This window comes from Lagenorhynchus albirostris, chromosome 20 (assembly GCF_949774975.1).
Source record: "Lagenorhynchus albirostris chromosome 20, mLagAlb1.1, whole genome shotgun sequence".
Lineage (NCBI taxonomy): Eukaryota > Metazoa > Chordata > Mammalia > Artiodactyla > Delphinidae > Lagenorhynchus > Lagenorhynchus albirostris.
The window spans coordinates 37,665,218-37,687,708 of NC_083114.1; the positions used below are offsets into that span (position 1 = coordinate 37,665,218).

At 46.9% G+C, this 22,491-nt stretch overlaps 2 protein-coding genes across 10 annotated transcripts in view; one reads left to right on the top strand and one right to left on the bottom strand.

The window, feature by feature from the left end:
- Positions 1 to 4,675, top strand: part of SKAP1 (src kinase associated phosphoprotein 1) — a 276,095-nt gene extending 271,420 nt beyond the window's left edge. Inside the window, exons 12-13 of the mRNA XM_060134266.1 lie at positions 2,213 to 2,321; positions 4,571 to 4,675. Coding sequence (XP_059990249.1) covers positions 2,213 to 2,314 — 102 coding nt within the window. The 3' untranslated portion in view covers positions 2,315 to 2,321; positions 4,571 to 4,675. The remainder of the gene's footprint in view (positions 1 to 2,212; positions 2,322 to 4,570) is intronic.
- The window catches only part of SNX11 (sorting nexin 11), a 43,554-nt gene extending 21,136 nt beyond the window's left edge, over positions 1 to 22,418 (bottom strand). For 2 of the 9 annotated variants that reach the window (XR_009537563.1, XR_009537562.1), the window contains exons 1-8: positions 22,283 to 22,371; positions 20,118 to 20,653; positions 18,876 to 18,930; positions 18,346 to 18,432; positions 17,950 to 18,050; positions 16,366 to 16,461; positions 15,920 to 16,132; positions 14,652 to 14,727 (exon numbers count right to left, since the gene is read on the bottom strand). Coding sequence is in view for 7 of the 9 variants with exons in the window: in XM_060134268.1 (XP_059990251.1) it covers positions 13,505 to 13,629; positions 14,483 to 14,727; positions 15,920 to 16,132; positions 16,366 to 16,461; positions 17,950 to 18,050; positions 18,346 to 18,432; positions 18,876 to 18,917 (909 nt within the window). In the remaining 2 variants the exon portion in view is untranslated. Of the gene's footprint in view, positions 1 to 13,218; positions 14,728 to 15,919; positions 16,133 to 16,365; positions 16,462 to 17,949; positions 18,051 to 18,345; positions 18,433 to 18,875; positions 18,931 to 20,117; positions 20,654 to 22,282 lie in introns of those variants that run through there. The other 7 variants (XM_060134268.1, XM_060134269.1, XM_060134270.1 and 4 more) reach the window with 7 other exon arrangements.
- Between the last annotated feature and the right edge of the window lie 73 nt (positions 22,419 to 22,491).

A 22,491-nucleotide genomic window follows, 5' to 3' on the forward strand; every position in this document is an offset into this window, starting at 1 on the left:
TTTGGAGGTTGTTTCTGTAGTCCTCAGGAGAGGTGACAGTGACATGACTCTAGGCTATTGCCAACGGGAATGGAGAGAACTGGATGGATTCCAGTAACATTTTGGATAGAGAATTGACAGAACTCAAGGACTGATTGGAAGAGGAGGGTGAAATTGGGAATGACTCTTGGGTTTCTGGCTTGAGTAACTGAGTGCATAGCGGTATCACTCACTGAGACACAGAACACAGGTGGTCAAGATACTCTGTGAATGGGAATGGATACAGAGGCAAGATGATGGTTAAATTTAGGACACAGTGAGTTTGAGAAGCTTGATGGACTTGCACTTCGGTATTGGGATCCAACCCTTAGAGATCTGGGCTGGAGCTATGGTTGTGAGTCATTTATACAGGCATGGTGGCTAAACCACAGAGGTGTATAAGATTGCTCAAGAAAAGTGCATCAGGTCAGAAGAAGGCCAGGATAGAAACCCTGGAACACCACATTAAAAGGAGGGATAGAGGAAGATGAGGAGAAAGAAAAGAAGCAACCAGAGAGGGAGGTAGGATGGAAACCAGGAGAGTATAATTATAGAAATTAAGAGAAGAAAATGCCTCAAGAAAGGTCCATAGTGCCAGCAATACTGAGAGATCAAGTAAATTAAGGATTGAAAAGTGCTCATAGAATTTGAGCAATAAGGAGGTTATAGGAAGCGTAAGTGGAATGACGGAGGTTGAAGCCTGCTTAGAGTGGCTCGAAGAGTGGATAGAAAGCAAGAAGTTGGGGCAGTAAGTGAAATAAATTCTTTCAATAAATTTGTGAATTGGCAGCGTAGACTAGTCGAAATGGGAAGCAGACATGCATTAGGGACTAAATAATTATTTTCAAAGACGAAAGAAACTTGAACACACTTCAGTGCTGACATAAGGAGCCATTTACATTAGAGGCAGAGGTCAGACTTCTTAGAACCTGGTCTCTAAGAACAAAAGCAGAAGGGTTACAAGTGCACACTAGGTAAGTTCCTGTTTGGGTGGCTGAAGGTTGACAGATCTGATGGCTTCTCTTTTCTCTTTGAAGGTGGAAAAGAGGTCAGCTGCTGAGAGGAAGGGGAGAGGCAGAGTTAGAGGAGGGGAGGTACACTAACAAAAAGATAACCAGTTGACCCAGAATTTTAGTGTGTCAGCAACCTGGTTTTCTTTTTTTCCTAGAACTCAGCAGCCAGGTGGGCAAAAGGCAGACAGTTGGCTCCATGGTACCCGAATCCAGTTGAACTGGAATACGTATATTTTCCACGTATTCCTAAATTTCACTTCCTTCAAAAGAAGGAAAACATGTTCTAGTGCTTTCAGGAATAGTCCTATAATGTTCAACATCTGCTGTGCTTTTGAGAAGCTCTTCTGTACTCAAGGAGCTCCGTTCTCAACCCTGTGAGCTCCACTCTCAAACCCTTCTTTTAAACCCTCTCATTCCCTTTCTTGTTTGCCCCTCCCTGTGGCTCTTATGTCCTGCCTGTCATTATTGATGGACCTGTCAACCTCTGACCTCTTCCAGGGGAGGAATCTAATGTTTAGAGTACCTACTATGTATCAGGTACTTTGAATTGTTTTCATGTCTGCGGCGTCACTTATATTCCCCACAACAGAGGGGTGATATTATGCCTACTCTTACAGAAGAGGAAGTTAAAGCCAGGAGACCGTCCGGTCACATGGTTACTAAATGACCAAGTGGGGACAAGATCCCAGTCTGTCTGACTCCGAAGCCCATTACTCTATGCTGTAAACTCCCAGGGAGCAAGCAGTGTTCTGATTCATCATCCATCTCATGGGAACTCAAACAACACTTTGCACATAGAAGGTGCTTGGTAAATATTATTGATTTGCACTATGACCTGACTCCCTGAATACTTCAGTGCTCTGGCATTTTAGGGTGTGCCCAACTTTCCCCAAAGGAGCCGTTCCACTTGGTAAAAGACATGCTCTTTAGGTTCAGCAGTGGCACCAAATATGCTAAATTTACAATGTAGACAGAAAGATGGCAAAAGAAAAGCAGTTTTTCTTCCTTCTAGATAACTTTTAAATTTAGTAATCCCATCAGGGGTGTTAATGAGTTGTACTGACAGTGTCTACAAAGAAACCACCCAACAGAATCTCCCGTGTGATCATTTAACAGATTAACAAAGATTAACAGAAGCATGACTAAATTCCAACGGAAACCATCCTCTTGTCATTTTTCAGGAATATAACATGTATGGCTGGTGGGTTGGAGAACTGAACAGCCTCATTGGGATTGTTCCAAAGGAGTATCTCACCACCGCCTTTGAAGTGGAAGAAAGATGAAGCCCAGGTATCAGAACTATTGACAATGAATTTGTTGGCCATGCCTTTGTTTCTTTGTGAAGGATGAGAGTTGCCAGTGAAGTAGCTTTTCTTCATTTCCAAAAGTGATGCTGGTAATTCACCATTGAAAGAAGATAAGGCTGTAGTTGTTTTTCCTAAATCGGGCGACTGTGTCAGTCAGGATTAGGTTCAACTACATGTGACAGAAAACTCAAAATAACAGTGATTAATTGTTATTAATTAACACAGAAATTTATTTTCCTCTTCTGTAAAAATCTGGAGGTAAGTAATCCAAGGTATCTAGGTCCCAGGTACCTTCTCTTTTTGCCCCACTGTGTGTGGTCAACATTCCCCAGGTTACCTCATGGCCCAAGATGGATGCTCCAGTTCAAGCTATCATGTCTGTATCCTACCCAGCAGGAAAGATAAAATGACAGGATAAGGGCACACCCTCTCCTTTTAAGGACATTTCACAGATGTTGCACACACCACTTCTGCTTACATCCCATTGGCCAGAACTTGGACATACAGAGACAGCAAGCTGCAAAGAAAGCTTTCTTCTAGGTAGAATCTGTGTCCAGCTTAAAAGTGGAGTGGGGCAGGGTCGGGCCGGGACGGGGGCGGGGGGGCGGTGGTGGAACTAATAAATTTAAAAGGGAGAATGAATATTGGAGAATTAGGAATTTGTGCCACAAGGATGGATCTGTTTCTTTACGCACAGCTCTCAAATCCAGAGTACCATTTCCCCCAAATGCCCGTGTATTGCAATATGATTGGCAAAGATTAGGAATCCAGTATGAGGATTCCTATGGAACATAATCAAATTAACTTTTAGGTAACAAAGAATATGGATTGCATTTTATCAGCAAGAACCACATCATACTTTAAAACAGTAGAGTGAGTGCTTTGGGTGGGGTAACAATAGGATTAGAATTAGGATGGTGATGGAGGACACCAAGGCTAGCATGATATCACTAGCTCCATCTTCTGGCCTGAAATGGAAGCAGCCTTTATTGATGGGGTGAAGGATGTTATGTGTGACAGTGATACAAACTGGCCTTGGAATCTTTCAGACCAGGGCCCACTCTAGTGTGCAGCAGCAGTTGAGTGGTTCATTTAGGAAAATACACAAGGAGAGATCTTACTCTCTGATGCCCCTGTACAATCATGAAGCACCAGCTCGGGCCTCTCGCTCAAGGTTTGACTTTATGATTTTCTGAATGAGGACTCCATTTCCAGGCCATGAATGCAGAAGGCTTGGAATTTTTCTGTCAAATCTAAATAAATTCACCCTACTTCACTCTGTCATTTATTTCATGACAAACTTGTTTATCTCCTCATTCTCTTTGACCCAACAATTCCACATCTAGGAGTTTATCCTACAGCTACACTTGCACACGTGCAAAATGATATACACACGAGGTTGTTTGCAATAGCAAACTATTGGAAATGACCTAAATGTTCAATAGAGACCTCGCCAAGTAACTGTAGTAATTCAGGGAATTGAATACTATGCCACATTAGGAGATATCTGGTGGCGCAGTGGTTGAGAGTCCGCCTGCCAATGCAGGGGACACGGGTTCGTGCCCCGGTCCGGGAAGATCCCACATGCGGCAGAGCGGCTAGGCCCGTGAGCCATGGCCGCTGAGCCTGCGCGTCCGGAGCCTGTGCTCCGAAACGGGAGAAGCCACAACAGTGAGAGGTCCGCATACCGCAAAATAAAAATAATAATTTAAAAAAAAAAAGCAGTGAAGGGTAGGTCTAATTTGCTCCATTTGTGTAAAGAGGGAGTCTCCAATTGCTTATATATGTATGAGTTACCGCTGGAAGGAGAAAGAAGAGGATAACACTGGTTGCCTCCAATGACAGAGAAATTGCGTGACTGTGACACAGGGTAGGAGGGAGACACTTTTTACTCTATGCCCTTTTATATCTTCTATATTTTGAATCATAAAAGCAAATTTGTGTAGTTTTCCTCCTTTAGGACACATACCCTTCTCTCTACCCCACCTTCATGAAGAAACTGATGATCAAGCGCTCCCACTCCCTGTACCATCCAGCCCAACAACATCATGGGCTCTTTCTTCCCTGTACAGAAGAGACCCAGGTCTCTGACACCCACCGTGTAGTAACTGTAAACCACCAATGAGACAAGTGAGAAGAGGCATCTTCAGCAGACCTGTTACTAAACCTGCCTCGTCATAGCTGAGCCCATCTCTAAACATCTCCACATACCCACTTCTGCCTTTTCCACAGGCTTGTCACAGAGAAGGTGAGAGAGAGAGAAACCTTTGGAGGAAGAAGTTGCTGGTTGCTTTGGCTGGTTTGAAAAGCACGAATAAACCTCAGATTTGGTTCCTTGCCCTGTGTGATGGTGTTGTGTTTCTTTTTGTACTGGTATCAAAATGCTGGCTCTGGGCATTCTTATCGCCTCCAAACAAAGTGGGAAGGGAGGATTTCCCTGGCGGTCCATCGGTTAAGACTCCACGCTCCCAATGCAAGGGACGTGGGTTCAATCCCTTGGTCAGGAAACTAAGATCCCACATGCCTCGCAGCCAAAAGCAAACAAAAACAAACAAACAAACAAAAACCACCAAGTGGGAAGGGAGAGCCTGAAAGAAAACAAAAGCCCAAACACAGAAGAGGGCTTGCAATTGTCTTTCAGGGCAGGACCATCTCTGGAACCCAGGCTTGCCCCGTTTCTGGTCGGCTTCTCAGACTTCCTTTCACTGCCTACTTGTTATTTTTTTCTTTTGTGTTCACTCTGTCTGAAATGAGACAGGGCTAGAAGCGAGTCTTTGGAGTCAGCACATGGGAGAGTTCCCTTTTGGGCCTCAGTTAACAACCCCACTGTGTCCTGCAGGCTGAGGGAGTGCTGTGGGGAGGGCTTGTGTCTATACGACCCTGTTTCCTTTTCCTGTTGCCTGTGCCTAGCACTCGGGTTATCTGTGCCTTCAAGAGGCAGCAAAACATAATGGTTAAGAACATAAACTTTGGGACTTCCCTGGCGGTGGTCCAGTGGTTGAGACTTCGCCTTCCAATGCAGAGAGTGTGGGTTCCATCCCTGGTCAAGGAGCTGAGATCCCACATGCCTTGCAGCCAAAAAACCAAAGAACATAAAACAGAAGCAATATTGTAACAAAGTCAATACAGACTTTGAAAATGGTCCACCAAAAAAAAAAAATCTTTAAAAAAGAAAAAAAGAACATAAACTTTGAGAGAATTCGCTGGTGGTCCAGTGGTTAAGACTCAGGCTTTCACTGCTGGCGCGGGTTTAATCCCTGGTCACCGGAACTAAGATTCCCCAAGCTGCGAGGCGCAGCCCAGAAAAAAAAAACATAAACTTTAGGACCAGACAACCTGGAAATAAGTCCCGGTTCCCTGTATACTACATATGTTCTCTAAGAGCAAGTTACTTGACCTTTTACGCCACAATTTCCTCACCTTAGAAGGGGTATACTCCATCTCACCAGGTCATTAGGAGATTAAAGGAGTTAACGTGTAAGGTACCTGGAACACCACCTGGCACGTAGTAAGTTACTGCTCAGTAAGGTTTAGTTATATTATTGCCTGACTTTCTACACAAGAAATTTTGAGAGATGGGCAACTGAGCAGCCATAGAAATTTTATCTTCGAAGCTGCCTATTCTATTCAGAGCTGTTCTAGCTTGGCAGTAGCCTTCCTCGCCTCTTAACAACAATATCACAGCCCTGCAGTAAGACACCATTTCATGTCACCAAAGAGAGAAACTGGGAGCAAACAGGGATGTTGTCAGTGGATTCCAAGTTTCTCCAAAGATCCTATGCCAGCTATTCATTTCCAGATTTTTCTGACCCAGGAGTAAAACAAAAGAAAGCTTTGTTATATGTGATGGATAAAGAAGTAACAAAAGGGGGACAATTTAAGTCTGGAAGGGGAAAAAAAGAGATAAAAGGCACTACAGAACTGTCCATAACGTCCCCTCCACTTTACACAGGGTGCCAAAGGAGAAGCAACCACTAGGTGGCAGCAGATGAGCAGATGAACCAAAGGGAACCAATTGCCTTCCGCTTTAGGAACCTTTGCACCAATCCCAGCCTACAGGTAAAGACAATGGGCATTGTTAAAGTGGTTAATGGAAGGAGCAAACAGAAACCCCTCTGTGCCCAACTGCCCCCTCCCTAGAGAACCCTCAGGGACCCAACTCTGGAAGGCTGGGTGGCTAACAGGAGAGAATACCACTGTGCCACCGCTCCATGACTAAGACACCAGAAAAGGGGAAACCAGAGGAGGAAGAGGGGGTATCTGGGGCCGGGTCAGAAGGGGAATGAAAAAGGAGCAAGGTCAGGTACTTTCTCCACTCTGCACAGTTCAACACTCTCTCAGTGGCATGGCCATTGGCTTCCGGTATTTAAAACAAAACCCCCTTAGTGCAATAGTCCTTTCTATACCTCCAGACCTGAGGAAACCAGCAACTTGCCAAACTGCAAAGGTCTTTTGGCACCTCAGTCTACTGCACCACACTCACGTTCTAGCTGTAAAACTTAGAGGAAAAAGTAGATTGGCCCTAAAAGATATAAACAAATGGACTAATTGGGAATCTGGTCCATAGCCATCTGGCTATTTCTGACCTTATAACATGCTGGAAAAGATAGTGCAAGTTCGAGACTATCTACAGACAAAGGGCATTCTCTGTTAGGGGAAAGTTCTAAAGGAGACTTCTGGGAAGTAGTGGATTCCTACAGTCTGCCTGAAGCTAAACCTCACCCAGCAGACCTGCTCAATTCCACAGCCACCATCTCAGCCAACAGCCTCAGAAAGCAACTGGCTAATCAGATTACTGCTTCTCTGTTTGACTCCACTAACCAAATCCCCACCTTACTGCCTGTGACTAACTGGATAACGGGCATTAGACCACTTAACTAACCACATTATATGTAGGATGGCTGCTTAAAAGCCACTAATTACTCTAGCACATGAAACTGGAGAGGGTAAGAGGTGGGAGGCCCTTTTCCTCCCTTGATATTATGTAAAGGAGAGAAAATAAGAAAGCTAAAATCCTATGTTTAAGAAGCAAATGCATATCTGCCCTTCACAGATATATAGTAATTTACACAGAACTTACTGACTTCCACTGGATAACCTGACCTGAGGTGGGTACAGTTTGGCCTGCCTCATCCAAGCTGATAATCTGAGAATACTAAATGCTCTGAAAGCAATCTTTCAGCTACATTTCATTAAAAATACATTTTCCCAGTGTGTTTCCTCTGTCATCCATATAGCAAAATAGCATAGACATTGTTTTACAATTACCTCAGTATTCAATTTTCCCACACAATGGTCTGTTATATCTCTTAGAAATCTGTGTTTAATTCAAAACCAACGACATCTTTTCCCTCTGGTGAATAAAAATGGGAAAGAGAAGAGAATTCCTATTAAGTCTCATTCCCTAAACCCAGACATTTTGATTCTATTTAAAGAGGGGCCAACTAAATGTCCTCCCTCCTGTTAGATACTTTATCTAAACATAATATGTAAGCGATAGCCTAGATTTCAAGTTATCCTTAACTGTTTTAGCACCTTAGCTTGCTCAGTTGCACCACCTTATTTGTAATCAGTTAGTCTTTGCAAGTGGCAAAACTGAGGATCTGAAAGGTGGTGACTTGAACAAAAATCACACAAAATCTGCTGTTGAAGAGGAAATGAAATGAGGGACTCTTGAAAATCTCAGGCTGCCGCTCTGCTTATTGAATCACTTGAGTTCTGTTGCAGTGAGACACCTCCAGTGACACATTTCCAAAATCCACATTTCACACCAATCACTTACATCACAATAAAGCAGTGGTGTCATGAAGCATGTGTCTGTGTTGGGGGGGGCTGGGGAGGGGGGGCAGTCCTGCCTTTATAAATCAGTCTGAGAAAGAGGGAGTTGAAGAAAAGCAAGAGGGGATTCCCTGGTGGCGTAGTGGTTGAGAGGCCGCCTGCCGATGCAGGGGACACGGGTTTGTGCCCCGGTCCGGGAAGATCCCACATGCCGCAGAGCGCCTGGGACCGTGAGCCATGGCCGCTGAGCCTGCGCTCCGCAACGGGAGAGGCCACAACAGTGAGAGGCCCGCGTACCGCAAAAAAAAAAAAAAAAAGAGAAGCAAGAAAGGAAAAAAAGAATCCAACGTATGTTTGTATGTTCCTCCTTCTTCGTTTTTTTCTTTCGTTCCTTCTCATCTTGAGAACAAAACTCTTGAATGTCAGGGACAGAGGTGCTTTAACCTTTGGCCAAAAGGAAGCTCTCCCTGCAGGTCTCTCCACCAGAAGCGACTCTGGAATGATAAATCTTGAGTGGCACTGATTTGCTAATTCCCAGAGCACCAGCAAAATCTGTGGAGCTGACTTTAGAAAAAGCAGCTGTCTACATAGAGGATTATCCCTGCTACACAGCCCAGTGACTCAAACTAATTTTCTAGTTTGTGGATTACCACAGTCCCTTGCTTCCCCCTCCCTCCTGCCCAGCTATTTCATCTCCCATTAGAATTTACACAGATTGGGTAGGGAGCCTGAAACGTAAAACTAAAGAGATTTTTCTTCTTCAAGGGATCTGAATTATTCTCCCTATTTTCCTATCAAAAACTGTTCAGAAAAAATGTTTTTCTTCTGTTTTTCTTTGTCTTTTCAGTTAGTATGAATTGATGACCACCCTTTTGCAACTCTTGAGATTCAATTAATGATATATTTTAAGATGCAGCCTATTTTGCACCAATCTTTTCTAAATATGATGCCCCCGCCCCCCAAAAAACTATAGTATTAGAGGAAACTAAAATACAATTAATAGGCAACTATGTAGTTTATTTTCCAAATGGAGACACTTTTGAGAATGAAAGGGGGCATTATTAATAAGGATGCCATGACCGTAGATGTAAACCAGGATGAGTGGTCACCCTAAAAATAAGGCAAAATGGGCTGCCTAGTCACCAGGAGAGTGGGCAGTAGATAGAAACAGCCTGGTTCTCCTGGCCGATGCTTGGCAACATCCCTTCTAATGAAGTCCTCTCCCCTGCAGGCCTGGCTCCTAGGAAAACCCTGCCAACTAGGCTTTCTTTTCCTGATGCCCAGGCTGTTCCAAGGGACCTGGTGTCTCTGGCATCAAGCTGTTCGGGCGCTGGCTGGTCATCATCAGCTGTGTGTCTTCAGTTCCCTCATGGGGCCCATCACCACCCGCCACCTGGCAGAGTGCCACTGAGGGAAGCGTTTCTGTGGCACTGGGCAAGAGTATGCCACTTCCCTGCCTCCTGCCATGGGAGTCAGCTCCAAGAGGCTTCTACTGCTGGTCCTCAAAGAAGGCATCTGGGTCCACTGTAGACACCCTTAGCCTGATGGTGAGCAGCTGGGCACCTTTTATGCCCCACATGCGATCATGGAACAGAAGAAAACAGGATACAAAACCTCCTTTTTAACTACAGTCAGGCACTGGCATTGCTCTGCCCTGAATCACCAAGGTGGCACATGCACACCACCTACATTTACTGGATGCCTCCCACGGTGGGCACCCTGCTAAGCCCGTCATTAATATATTCCACCTCCAGGAAAGCACCTGCCATCTGGAGATCTGCGACCAAAGCAATGCATTGGAGGTTTGGGGGCGGAGGGGGGATTTAGAGCTTGTTGCCTCATTCTATTAGTACAGGGCTTCTCAACCTGGCACTATTGACCTCTGGGGCCAGGCAGTTGTATGTTCTTGGGGCACTGTAGGATGTACAGCAGCATCTGGCCTCTACCCACTAGAAGCCAGTACTACTCCCCTCAAACCCCCCACCCATTCTGACAACCCAAAATGTCTCTAGACATTGTCGAATGTGCCCTGGGAACAAAACCACCCCTGGTGAAGAACCATTGTCTCAGGGCATTTGGGTGTGCGTAGGGCCAAGTACAGAGAAACTGCCCTGCCTTCTAGAAGTCTGGGCTTTAGCTACTGGATTACAGTGACAGAGAGAGGCTTATGAAGTTGAGAAGACAGAGAGTATAAATGTCATGAATTCCTCAGGGTTTAAGAACCAGGAAGCCAGCCCCCACGCTCCACAGGAATCTGAGATTTGCTCGCCTGCATTGCTGCAGATTTGCACTACAAGAATGATGTTTTCAAATGAATAAACCAGTGCTTGCCGATTTAGAGAGCGGCATCACAGTGAGTCCCTGTGGTAACTATCCTTTTTCCTGTTTCTGTAGCAGACATCTAAAAGGGGAGCCCTGAAAGTCTTGATCAGGACTGAGTTTAACACTGTGTACTACTTCGGAGCAAGAAACCCAGATTCATAGAAACAGTGTAGAAGCAGCTGCGGTGCAAGGGCCCGCACTGGCTCCCTGCGCTTTGTGCGGGACTGGGGCAGAAGTTGGGAGTCAGGACAGTCATCTCGTGGCTGTGATTTTCCTGGTCCTTCGTGTTAGTTTAGGGGAAAGTTCTCTCATACAAAATGACTCCCAGGAGCTCTGTCAAGAATCAAAAAAATAGGAGCACGTCCGGAGCCTGTGCTCCGCAACGGGAGAGGCCACAAGTGACAGGCCCGCGTACAGCAAAAAAAAAAAAAGAATCAAAAAAATACAACAAAAGACAACCAAAACCCACTGCCAAGAAAGGATGAGGGGTCCAGCGCCTTTGTTGTCTTTGCCTGCAGAGGCCAGACAGGAGGGCCTTTGCTGGCCCTGCTGCCAGCCAGAGCCTAACCATGCTGCCTCCCATGGGCCCGGAATCTGAGGCACCTGGAAGGGTTATTAGCAGGATTGGAACTCATCCCTCTGCTGGGACTAGATCATAATTACAGTAATTTTCTAACAGAGCTCGGCAGTAGGACTGTTTAATCAGCATCTGACTCCCTTGTGCCCCCAGCCCTCATCGCTCAAGGAGAGGAGTGGGATGGCTCTTAAAGAGACAGTGCCGGCCTTTCAGCACTGCTAACAGATGTGCCCTAATTGGTAGAATATATCTAAGTCTCATAGCTTATAGCAGGCAGGTTAAATTGCCTCCAACAAACCAACACAGGTTCTCACTATCCTGGGCCTTCTGCTACAGGGCTTCGGGTCAGGCTGCTGGTGGGCCTGGTTTCCCACACCAACAAGGCCACCAGGGGAAGGGACACACACAGAGCTAGTATACCACCACAATGAGGAGCCTGCACACAGCAATGAAGACCCAACGCAGCCAAAAATAAATAAATTTATTTTTTTCAAAAAAGATGCATATGAAACTTATTATGTTCACACAAGAAAACCCATCTCCTCCTACACACACACACACTTCCACCAAACAAAAGGAAACCCATGAGATTGGGATCACTTATCCTGGGTAACAGATGACTAGACTTGGACCACGAAACTAGCTGTCGGAAGAAAGGTGACTAGGGAATTCCCTGGCAGTCCAGTGGTTAGGACTCTGTGCTTCCACTGCAAGGGGCACAGGTTCAATCCCTGGTCAGAAAACTAAGATCCCACATGACGCATGGCACAGCCAAAACAACAACAAAAAAAAATTAGGTAACTATAAGTCAGGCACAGAACCTACTTCAAACCAAAAATACTTCCATTCTACAAAACAACTCAGTAGGCCGCTCCCCCTAGTAGTTCCCTATCTTCCCTACAGAGGTCATCGGTGGCAGCCCTTAGTACACACAGGGACAGAGCAAAATGGGAGACAGGCAGATGGCACTGCCTAGATGAAGAGGAAAATCCATCTTTGCTGTTTTTCTGGTAATTCCAGGCCCATAGAAAAACTCTTCCCCTCTCAGGACATCTCCTTCCATGGTCTACACTCAAATCTGCACAAGACAGTGCAGGGATGGTGCCTGGCCTTAGATTAACTGAGGTGCTGTTGTATGCACTGCTGATAATGGATCATTAAAAAAGCCAAGAGGGCTTCCCTGGTGGCGCAGTAGTTGAGAGTCCGCCTGCCGATGCAGGGGACACGGGTTCGTGCCCCGGTCCGGGAAGATCCCACATGCCGCGGAGCGGCTGGGCCCGTGAGCCATGGCCGCTGAGCCTGCGCGTCCAGAGCCTGTGCTCCGCAATGGGAGAGGCCGCAACAGTGAGAGGCCAGCGTACAGCAAAAAAAAAAAAAAAAAAAAAAGCCAAGAGTCAGAAAAATTGCATCTGTGTCTTTGAGCAGCTCCTGCTGTCCCAGCAGCCTACCCTGCTGGCAGAATTAGCTGCTGAGCACCAACTCCAGGAAGAAAAGGAGTGAACAGAAGAAGGCCAACCCAGCTTGCTGTTTTTTGGCTGAGTAGGGAATTGACACAGACCACCTCCGGCTCCTGTCTGGAAGTTTTGAAATCAGAGAGCTTCAAGCACAGCTGGGTTCACAGCTGCACCATTTGGAGCATTGACTCATTAATATTCATGAGTCATCCCCACCAATCGGCAGAGCGGATACCATTAGCTTAGCATCTGTCGGGTTTTTGTGAGGTTTGTGTATGGAGTTTTTTCCCCTTTTAAATGAACTTCTTTTGACATTTTGGATTTGCCTCTGTAGGTTTTCTATCCTCGCCTTGCTCTGCTGCATCATATAAAGGAGAGACCCAGGGGAGGCGGGCAGGAAAGAGAAATGAGTCCCAGCGAGGGCTCCGCATCTGCCTGTTGACAAACTTTATTTCTCTTTCAGCACCTGGCACCTCAGACAGGCTGCGAGGACGGAAGCAGCATCAGGTAAATTATACCTAATAAGGTTCGTGCCCATAACTGTGAGAGGAGCTGAATCCTGACTCTTTGGAAGGCAATTCTTCCTCCAGTGGTGAACTTGAGCTGCACACACAGTACAGGAGAGCTGCCGTGCACGGTTCTGAACCATTATTTCCACGCTGATAAATTCATGATTTATGAAAGTACTGCCAGCCCTCACTCCCTCCTCCACTGCTACAGCTTGTTAGACACCAACTGCAACAACAGTCTTAAATACTTGAATTTTATTTCAAGCCAAAACCCCTCAACTCTGAACTAAATGCCATGACAGTCCCATAGCATAGGCTGGTAGTAAAAGAGCCCAGAGACAGGATGCGATGGCCAGAGGAGGGAGAAGCGGGCAAGAAGGGGAAGAACCACACACACAAACCCAAGGGCAGGGCAGGGCAGAATGCCAGCGGCACTCATCTCCTACCAGCTCTGGCTCTCAGAGGAGAGAATTACGGCAGCAGGAGGGCAGAATGCCTCATTGTCTGAAGGAAGGCGTGTTGTTCCTCATCTCCATCCCCAGAGCCCTCTCTCCAGGCAGAAACAAAGCCCCTGCACCCCACTGGATTGAACATACGGCAACACAGCAGAGGGACACGTGGTGGCTGAAGCCTGGGGGCAGGGAGCTGTTACTAAGGGAGAAGAAAAGGATTCAAAAAAGAAAGGAGCCCATGCTTACCCTGCAGAGAAGACAGACGCGTCTCCGCTTTATAACCAGAGAGACGGTGACAGCCCAGGGCATCCTTTCCAAAACAAAGCCCCTGAACTGGTCCCTTTCCTATGGCTGTGACCAAACCCTTCTCTTTCGTGGATGGCCATGAGCTATTTCATGGGTCTTGGCCCCATAAAGCCAGGCCGAGGTCCTGGGATGCGCAGGAAACCCCAGTGACAGGAGTCACAGCACCGTTCCATTCAGTGGTATTAGTGGAGGAAAAGCAAGGAGGTGGGAGAATATTCACCTCCCTGTCCATGCAAGGGGGTAGGCAAGAGGCCAGCCTCCCAGAAACTAAGTGCTCCAGGGGCTGCAGCAAAAATAGAGCCTGTGGGAATACAATGACACAAGCATTTCTGTTGAACATTATTCAATATGGCAGCTTAAAATCTGCCACCTACAGGTCCCCAAAACCAGTCACCTGAGACAGTGCTCCTAGGCCTGTTAACAAACATCTAAAGAAATTCAGCTCCCAGAAGAGTAAATATGGGGTTTGGTTCAGAACCAACAACCCCTGCGCCTTGTGCTTAACTTATAAACATCCGCACAGTGTCTATTTCTATGGAAGAAGCCTGACGAGTTGTCACCGACCTCCACGCAACCAACGCGAGCAGAGGCCACGGTAAGACATGAAGCAGCCCAGCCTCCCCACCACCGGCCTGGGCCCAGCCCCACCTGAGCAAGTCTCCCGGCCCACATCTCCTTCATCCGCCTCAGAGGAGAACCCAGAGCTCCAAGCAGAGCTCACTTTTCCAAAACTGTTTCCAACTGACCAGGATCCAAACGCACTGCACGGTCCCCTCCCATGGCCCTCCTCACAGGCTGAGGAGCAGAGATTCCCTCATCAGGTCTTGCAAAACCACAGCATGACGGAAAGGAGGGAGGTGGGAGAGGGGGGCTCTCCAAGGAAGGAGCCTCAGAGTCAACAACAGGAGCCCACACCTCGAAACTGTCCTTTTCTTCCCCGGGAGGCGGTGAGAGAGAGCTCCTCCTGCCCGATCTTGGGAGAAAGCAGCAACTGGAAAAGAGAGGGAAAGGGAAACGAAGGGCATGAACAGGTAAACAAAAATGAATGGACAACAGCAGGAGGTCTCTCCATACAAATAAATATTATTCGGCCGTAGAAAGGAATTAAGTGCTGATACACACTACAACACAGACACACCGTGAAAATGTACTAAATGAAAGACGTCAGTCACAAAAGACCACATACCGTATGACTGACTCCGTTTCTGTGAAATGTCCAGAATATGCAAATCCATAGACAAGTAAAGTAGACATTGATTGCCAAGGGCTGGGGGTTGGGGAAAATGGGGAGTCACAGCTAATGGGCACAAGGTTTCTTTGGGGGTGATGAAAACATTCTAGAATTGACTGTGGTGATAGATGGCTGAACAACTTCATGAATAAACTAAAACTACTGAATTGTACACTAAAAGGGTGAACTTTATGTATGTAAATATATCTCAATAAGGTTGTTATTTAAAGAAAATGGGGGGGACTTCCCTGCTGGTCCAGTGGTTAAGAATCCTCCTGCCAATGCAGGGGACATGGGTTCGAGCCCTGGTCCGGGAAGATCCCACATGCCATGGAGCAACTAAGCCCGTGCACCACAACTACTGAGCCTGCGCTCTAGAGCCGGCGAGCCACAACTACTGAGCCCGCGTGCCACAACTACTGAAGCCCACGCACCTAGAGCCCGTGCTCTGCAACAAGAGAAGCCACCGCAATGAGAAGCCAGCACACCGCAACAAAGAGTAGCCCCCGCTCGCTGCAACTAGAGAAAGCCTGCGCACAGCAATGAAGACCCAACGCAGCCAAAAATAAATAAATTTAATAAATTAAAAAAAGAGAGAGCTCTAATGCTATTTTAAAAATTAATTAATTAAAAAAATAACAATGCACTTTATTAAAAATAAAAGTAAAAGAAAACGGGGGTTGGGGGAGAGGATAAAGAACAAAACAAATAAGAAAGCCTTCTCTTCTTTCTCCTCAGGTTCCAATAGGAGAGCACGCTCCCCAGGGATGAGTTAGTAAAGAAACAAGACCTTTGTGCATGGAATGAAAGAACCATGCACAAGGAGGCCAAGGCCCTTCTGAAAGGCCACTGACGCTGTGACCTTACTGCTTTCTCTACCAATGGACACCTCACTGGCCCAGGTTACAATAATCCTAGCCACTGGTGTCTCAAAATAGAGCACTTCAGTTACCTCTTAGGCTGGTCTCCTTTAGCCAGGTGAGAGGAGCCCCGCCTTTCTTCCTGGGCCCAGCCACAGTTTGACATAGCATAGCGAAGAATGGCATCGGAAACGGACATGGGGCTTCGGCCCTGGACACAGGCTTCTATCTCAGGCACCGAGAGCTGGCTTTGCAGGAAGAGGTGTAACTGGCTGTCTGACAGGAGGACCACACTCTGCAGGACCCTGGGGCAAACACAGGTAGGGCAACACAGAGCATCACCCCGAGCAGTGGCTCTCCCCAGCCCCATCCTCTGAAGGCCTTGTGGCTTGAGTGAGCACTGAAGGCACAAGGGTGCAAGAAAGGCATCTGACACAAATGTGCCTGTATGTTCACAGGGGCCATCCTGCCCGGCACACACACCTCACCCCCCAGCCCCTCCCCAGGAGGCAAGTGCTAGCCCGCCAAGTCCACTCACTTTTCGAGAAAGTGCTGCAGACCTTGTCGTCGCTTCTCAATGAATTCGTCTGAGCTGCCAAAGAAGGTTGACTTCCCAGGAAGTTCAGGTACAGGCCTGTGGGATCACATAATGTAACACGCCCAAGATAAGTAACATCCAAGACAGTCATTCCAGTCCCTGATCAAGGAAATCCCCTAAAAAGAGGCACAAATCAATACAAACAGAATTTAATAAGGTGGCAGGGGAAGGAGACTAACACTGACTTGACTGCATGAGTGTGTCAGGCACTGTAAATGTTTTAATTTAACCTTACTTCGTTTAATACTCCCCAAAACCCCATGAGAAAGATATTAGTGTCCCCATTTTAGTGGTAAGGAAATAGAAACAGAGAAGTTAAGTAAATTTCCCAGTGTCACACAGCTAGTAAGTAAGCAGCAGAGTTGGTATTTGAACCAAGTCTATGACTTAAAAACTCCATGCTGCTAGATTACACTGTTTACAAAACCCATTCCCACCATCAACTATTACTGAAAAAGGAAGAAACTTGGACACAGAGATACAGAGAATGCTGGGTCCTTCTGTGTAAATTAAGACTACCTTCTCCAGCCCTGGAAGGTCACATGCTTGGAATTTTCTGAAAGTAGTCGAGTTGCAGCAAATCATCCACAAACTCTTCAAGCCTCCCTAGCCTCTCCTGTGAAGCATGGCACATGCTTTAAAAATGGCAGGCCAGGGCTTCCCTGGTGGCGCAGTGGTTGAGAGTCCGCCTGCCGATGCAGGGGACACAGGTTCGTGCCCCGGTCCGGGAAGATCCCACATGCCGTAGAGCGGCTGGGCCCGTGAGCTGTGGCCGCTGAGCCTGCACTTCCGGAGCCTGTGCTCCACAACGGGAGAGGTCACAACAGTGAGAGGCCCACGTACCGCAAAAAAAAAAAAAAAAAAGGCAGGCCAGACTAGAGGATGCAGGGTCTGTTCAGAGGAAGTTCCAACTGACTAATTAGGGCCTGACCCATGACAATGGCCTCATCAGTCCCACAGGTTAACTAACTGGCTACGTCATCAACAGGGTCACCAGAGCATTGCAGTGGCCACACTGTGGTGGAATCACTGTCCTAAACTGTCTCAAGTTTTAGGACTTATTTGAAGTATGCAGGTGAGGAGTGAACACTACTGCTTTTCCTAAGGCTCTCTGGATAGAGGTCTCTACACAAAAAAGAAAAAAATAATCACTATTTTTATATATCAAATGGACGGGAACACCACCTGTCAATTTATTCCAGATGCTAAAAAGCTTCTCACAACCAGTGAAGCACACTTAAAAAGCCAGCAGTACCTTTCTTTAGCCCTAGACTATTTAGCCCTATGCATGTTAAAAAAGAAAAATATTTTTTAGATTTATTTGGCTTTGTTAGGTCAAAATATTAGAAATAAGAACGCTGTCTTACTTTTTTTACTGACTTGAAAACATAATTTAAGAATACATTTCTCAATGTCCTCAGTACCTGGCAAGTTGCCAAGCTTTTTTCATTGTAAATTCCAGTTGCCAAGTAAGCACCTAAAAAGCCAGTCTCAGACCCAAGAAGAAAACAAGAGCAAACTCACACTAAACCAGCGTTTCTCTGTAGCTGCTTTCTCAGCCACACAAACTCTCGGTAGCGGCGACGCACACAGGATGTCTTAGCAGTAAAAGCCTTGCTGTTGGTCTACAGGAGGCAGCACATGAAAAGGCTTTAGTGGAAAAAGCCCAAGTTCACATGAACTCCCCATCGTCACTCTCACTAAGGACCCAAGCCACCAGGCCACAGTCCTGATCGAGGGCTCCAAGCAGAGCAGGATGCCACCAGGCAGCCTGAAAACAACTCTCAGGCAAACCCCAGGCTCTCTTTCCTCTCCTCCCTCCTTTACTTCTGTCAAAACATCCATAAACAGATTCTGCCTCAAGACTGGCCCTCAGCCCTGGAGGGTGCTGACCCCAATATCAAAATTGGATGCACTTACATGAAGGAATATCTTATAATCCACGTAAGAATTCCAGGAGCCCTCATTCTGCACGCGGGGGTCCTGAACACGCACAGTGATCACCTCCTGGAGGGAAGAAATGCTCCTTCAGCTTCAGCACAGCCACACAGTAAGGTGGCCTCAACACAAAGGTTGCCAGATTTTTCCACTCAACACCAACTTTCATTCATTTGTTCATTTATTCATTCAATTCGGCAAATATTTATTGACCACCCTGTATGTGGCAGGCACTGTGCTAAGGCACTAGGGTAGAACAAGAACAAGAGACAAAAAGCTTTGCCCTTATGAAGCTTACATTCTAGTACACTCCAATGAATGGAAAAGTTAGTGAAAATGGAACCTCATTTCCCAGTAATGCCTTTACTACTGATTTCCCTCTTCTGGCTTGACCCTGAGCTCATCAGAACCACCAAGGTATTAGTGTCAGAAGAACACCACCAAGCAATATCTGAATCTCCCAAATCCCCTCAAACATTTACCCACCTGTTGCCCAGAGACCACATGCTTACCTCCTGCTCTTGGTTCTCCAACATTCTACACCAAAAGCCCATTGGAAGAAAACATCTGATGAGGGACAGAAGACACAGGATCAATCACTGTTAGTATGCGTCTACTCTTCTCTCTCGGCCAGGGCAAAACCCTGAAAAATTTTTTTTGTTTTTTTTTTTTTGCGGTACGCGGGCCTCTCACTGTTGTGGCCTCTCCCGTTGTGGAGCAACAGGCTCCGGACGCGCAGGCTCAGCGGCCATGGCTCACGGGCCCAGCCGCTCCGCGGCATGTGGGATCTTCCCGGACCGGGGCACGAACCCGTGTCCCCTGCATCGGCAGGCGGACTCTCAACCACTGCGCCACCAGGGAAGCCCGACCCTGAAAATTTTTAATCGACAACCCCCTGGGGAAATCCAGGCAACTTTTTTGTTCTTGTGTAAAACTTAAGAGGAAGGAAAAAAAGTCCCCTACGTGAGCTAGGTGCCAAGCTAAAAGCCCTGGAGGATTTGCCTCCCTTCTCAGACCATGGCGGGGACCCTGAACCAGGCCACCTCTAGCCAAAACATGTTCAGGTCTACACACTGTCGCCTCAGGCAGCCAGAAAAGGCAGGCTGAGTCATAAAACCTTTCGGCTGAGAACTGCAGGCACAGCAGTGTCTGTGGGCACACACAGCACAGCTCTCTAAGTGAACCTAACATTGCCCCCTCCCGGCTGTTTAGAGACAACCAAAACCCCACAAACGCCTTTGCTCCTAAGTCTCTCTTTGTCTTGCTAAGCACAGTCACCGCCCCAGACACAGATCTCAGAGTTGGAGAGTTCCGGGGGCACCTGAGTGGGTTGCCCAGTTGTGACCTTCCCTTATCTAATCCCATCTCCAGAACCCAAGCCAATGGTTCTGATCATTTCCTCTCTCGACATGCGGTTTATACCACTGCCCAAGCACCCCACAGCTGCACAAGTCGACTCAGGATGTTTTCCACTCCTTTGCAAAGATTCATTAAAGCCTAAGCCACTGATTTCCCCCAGTGTGGCAGTTTACATGTGCAGCAACATCGCCCACTCCAGCAAGGGGACCATTAAGGCTGCAGCACAGGGTTACTCAAGTCCAAAGGGGCCCATGATGTCACCTTCTGTTAAAATACAGCACTGATCTTTTTACTCCTAGAACCACTCCAACAGCATCCACTCTGGCTGCCGCCTCCACCCCATTCTCCTCTCTTAAGAGTGGAACAATAAGGTTTAATTTCCCTTTCCAATTTACCTTGAAATGAAAACTGACTTCAGCCAATATGTACTGCGAACAAATGATCCAGGCTGGCTCCTGGGAAAACAAGACTATCTCTGAGCTCTCCCTCTCCTCTCCCCATGCCCATTTACACACCCACTCATTTTTACAGTCCCACAATTAATTTTAAACACATTCTCTTATTAGTTCTGCCTTACCGTTAGAAGAGTGTGTAATGAATTTCCTTATGTTGTGCTCACACGGCTAACATTTCAAGAGAAGGGGAACTCATTTACACCATAAAATTAGCAGAGCACACAGCTTTTCCAATCTTTTTCAGTATACCAGAAGGTCTCTTCACACAGACACTGCACGCAGAGATGAAGCTGCATGATATATGACAAAATTGGGCTACACAGTCGAGTAAACTGGAAATTCTGTGGTTGCAATGCCATCTTCAACAGTATTCTTGCTGACATTCTGATTTTTCAGCTGATGCAGTCACCACTGCAAAGGGGTCCTGAACTGAAAGGCGAGAAATCCCAATTCCGTAACAACTGATGTATAACATCCTGGATGTAAGCAAATGGCTGTGATCAAAAAGAGCAGGCCAACTCACTGTGAACAATTAACCTCCTAAGATTTAAACAAAAATTGTTTTTCTCTTCTCTTTTTAGGCATTCAGTAACTTGCCAGCACAGGAGCAGAGTTAAATACACTGAAGTGTCTTTCCACAAAAGTAACCATAGGAGACATGATGACAAGGAAATCCACACCTCAGTACAGCTCACACAACTCCAGTGCCTTGAAAGGTTTGCCAAATTCAGAACCATAATTTAGTAACGAAATGGTCATCATTCTCAGGCTCAAGAAGAGTTTGCCTAAGGCTCCGAGAGCAAGCTCCTCTCCTTTGGGGCTTATACCACTTAGAAACAAATAGCTATAAACTGGCTTTAAAAAAAAGCCTAGGACCCCCCAAGACGCTATATACTTAAAACTAAGTTTAAAGGGCACTAAAAATGTTTCAATTGTAACTTTCCTTAAAAACAGTGGAACAAACACAAAAACCTATACTTCAAGTAATAATTTCTAGCAACTACTATTCTCCCAGCTCCCTCCCTGTAGGTGCCACTCCTCAGGAGGAAATGAAGCTCATTTCTACCCTTGGAGGGGAAGGAGGAAGTTCTTAATTTTAGCAGTATGATCTGGGAGATGCATCCATGTGTCATCCAACTAAGGATAGAGTCAGTGATCCTCTCAGCTACTTAATGCAACTCACTCAGCGCTAGCTACATTTCCTGGGCCCTTTCAATCACATGTGAAGTTTCCTTTACTTTCTCCACCTGTACCAGCACCAGTATCTCCGGGTAAAATCCAGCTGTTTGCTGTTTACAAAGTAGATTCCTTGTAAAGCTTTCCTATGTCTAAACAATTCAAGGCAGCAGTTCAAGGCTTTCGCTCCACCATTTTCACTCCCATTTAAACTACTTAAAGAGACATGTTAAAAAAAAAATCAGGTGATAACTTTTATATTGAGCCACCGAGACTCCCATCCTTTCTTACTCATTCTTCAGCCCTTTGGTGCCAGATGGCAACTCAAAAAGCTCTCCTTCCGAAACATCCACAGGTGGTAGAAGCAGCTCCCCTGTCTGACCAAGCTCTGCCTATTCTCAGCTATTCTTTGCTCCATTCTTTTGTTCATGTGTAACTTGCCAGTCTTTCCACTTGCAGGTTAAGTAACAAGGCAACCACAATCTAGCACAAGAGCCTTCTGTGTCCCCGTAAAATACCTGCCATTACTCCTAGTCCTAGTGTTTGGGTAAATGTAGCCAAACTCTTTTACTCCGGCCACACACACACACACACACACACACACACACACACACCGTACTCCTAACGAACTAGGAGCAAAAAGGCCATGTGGTCCTTATTCCCCTTTGCCTACTAAACTTGGGGAGTGGGAAGGAAAGATGCTTTATACTTTAAAAATAAATGGAAAAGCCGGGTTTCCTTCCTTGGATCCCAAGTAAGCACCCGCCTTCATCCCGGGAGGTGAGACCGCTCGTTCCCTAGGATGGCCAGCGAGGTCGCCACCCTAAGCGCCACTGCTGACGCTCAAGCCCGCAGCCTGAGCGTAGCGCCCACGCCCCCTCACCTGAGAGCAGCACCCACTTCCCGCGGCCCCGCCCATGCCCCCTCACCTGAGAGCAGAACCCACTCCCCACAGCAACACCGCGAGTGCCCCACTATACAGTAAGACGCTAGGCTTCTCCTTCCGGGTGAGCGGCCGGCGCCCCGGTGCACGACGGGAGAAGGTTGCCGGCACGCCAATCCCGGGTGCCCAGGACGCCCGGCCCCCGCAGGCCAGGGCTCTTAGTGGCAGCCCCGCTCCCGGGGCGGAGCGCTCGAC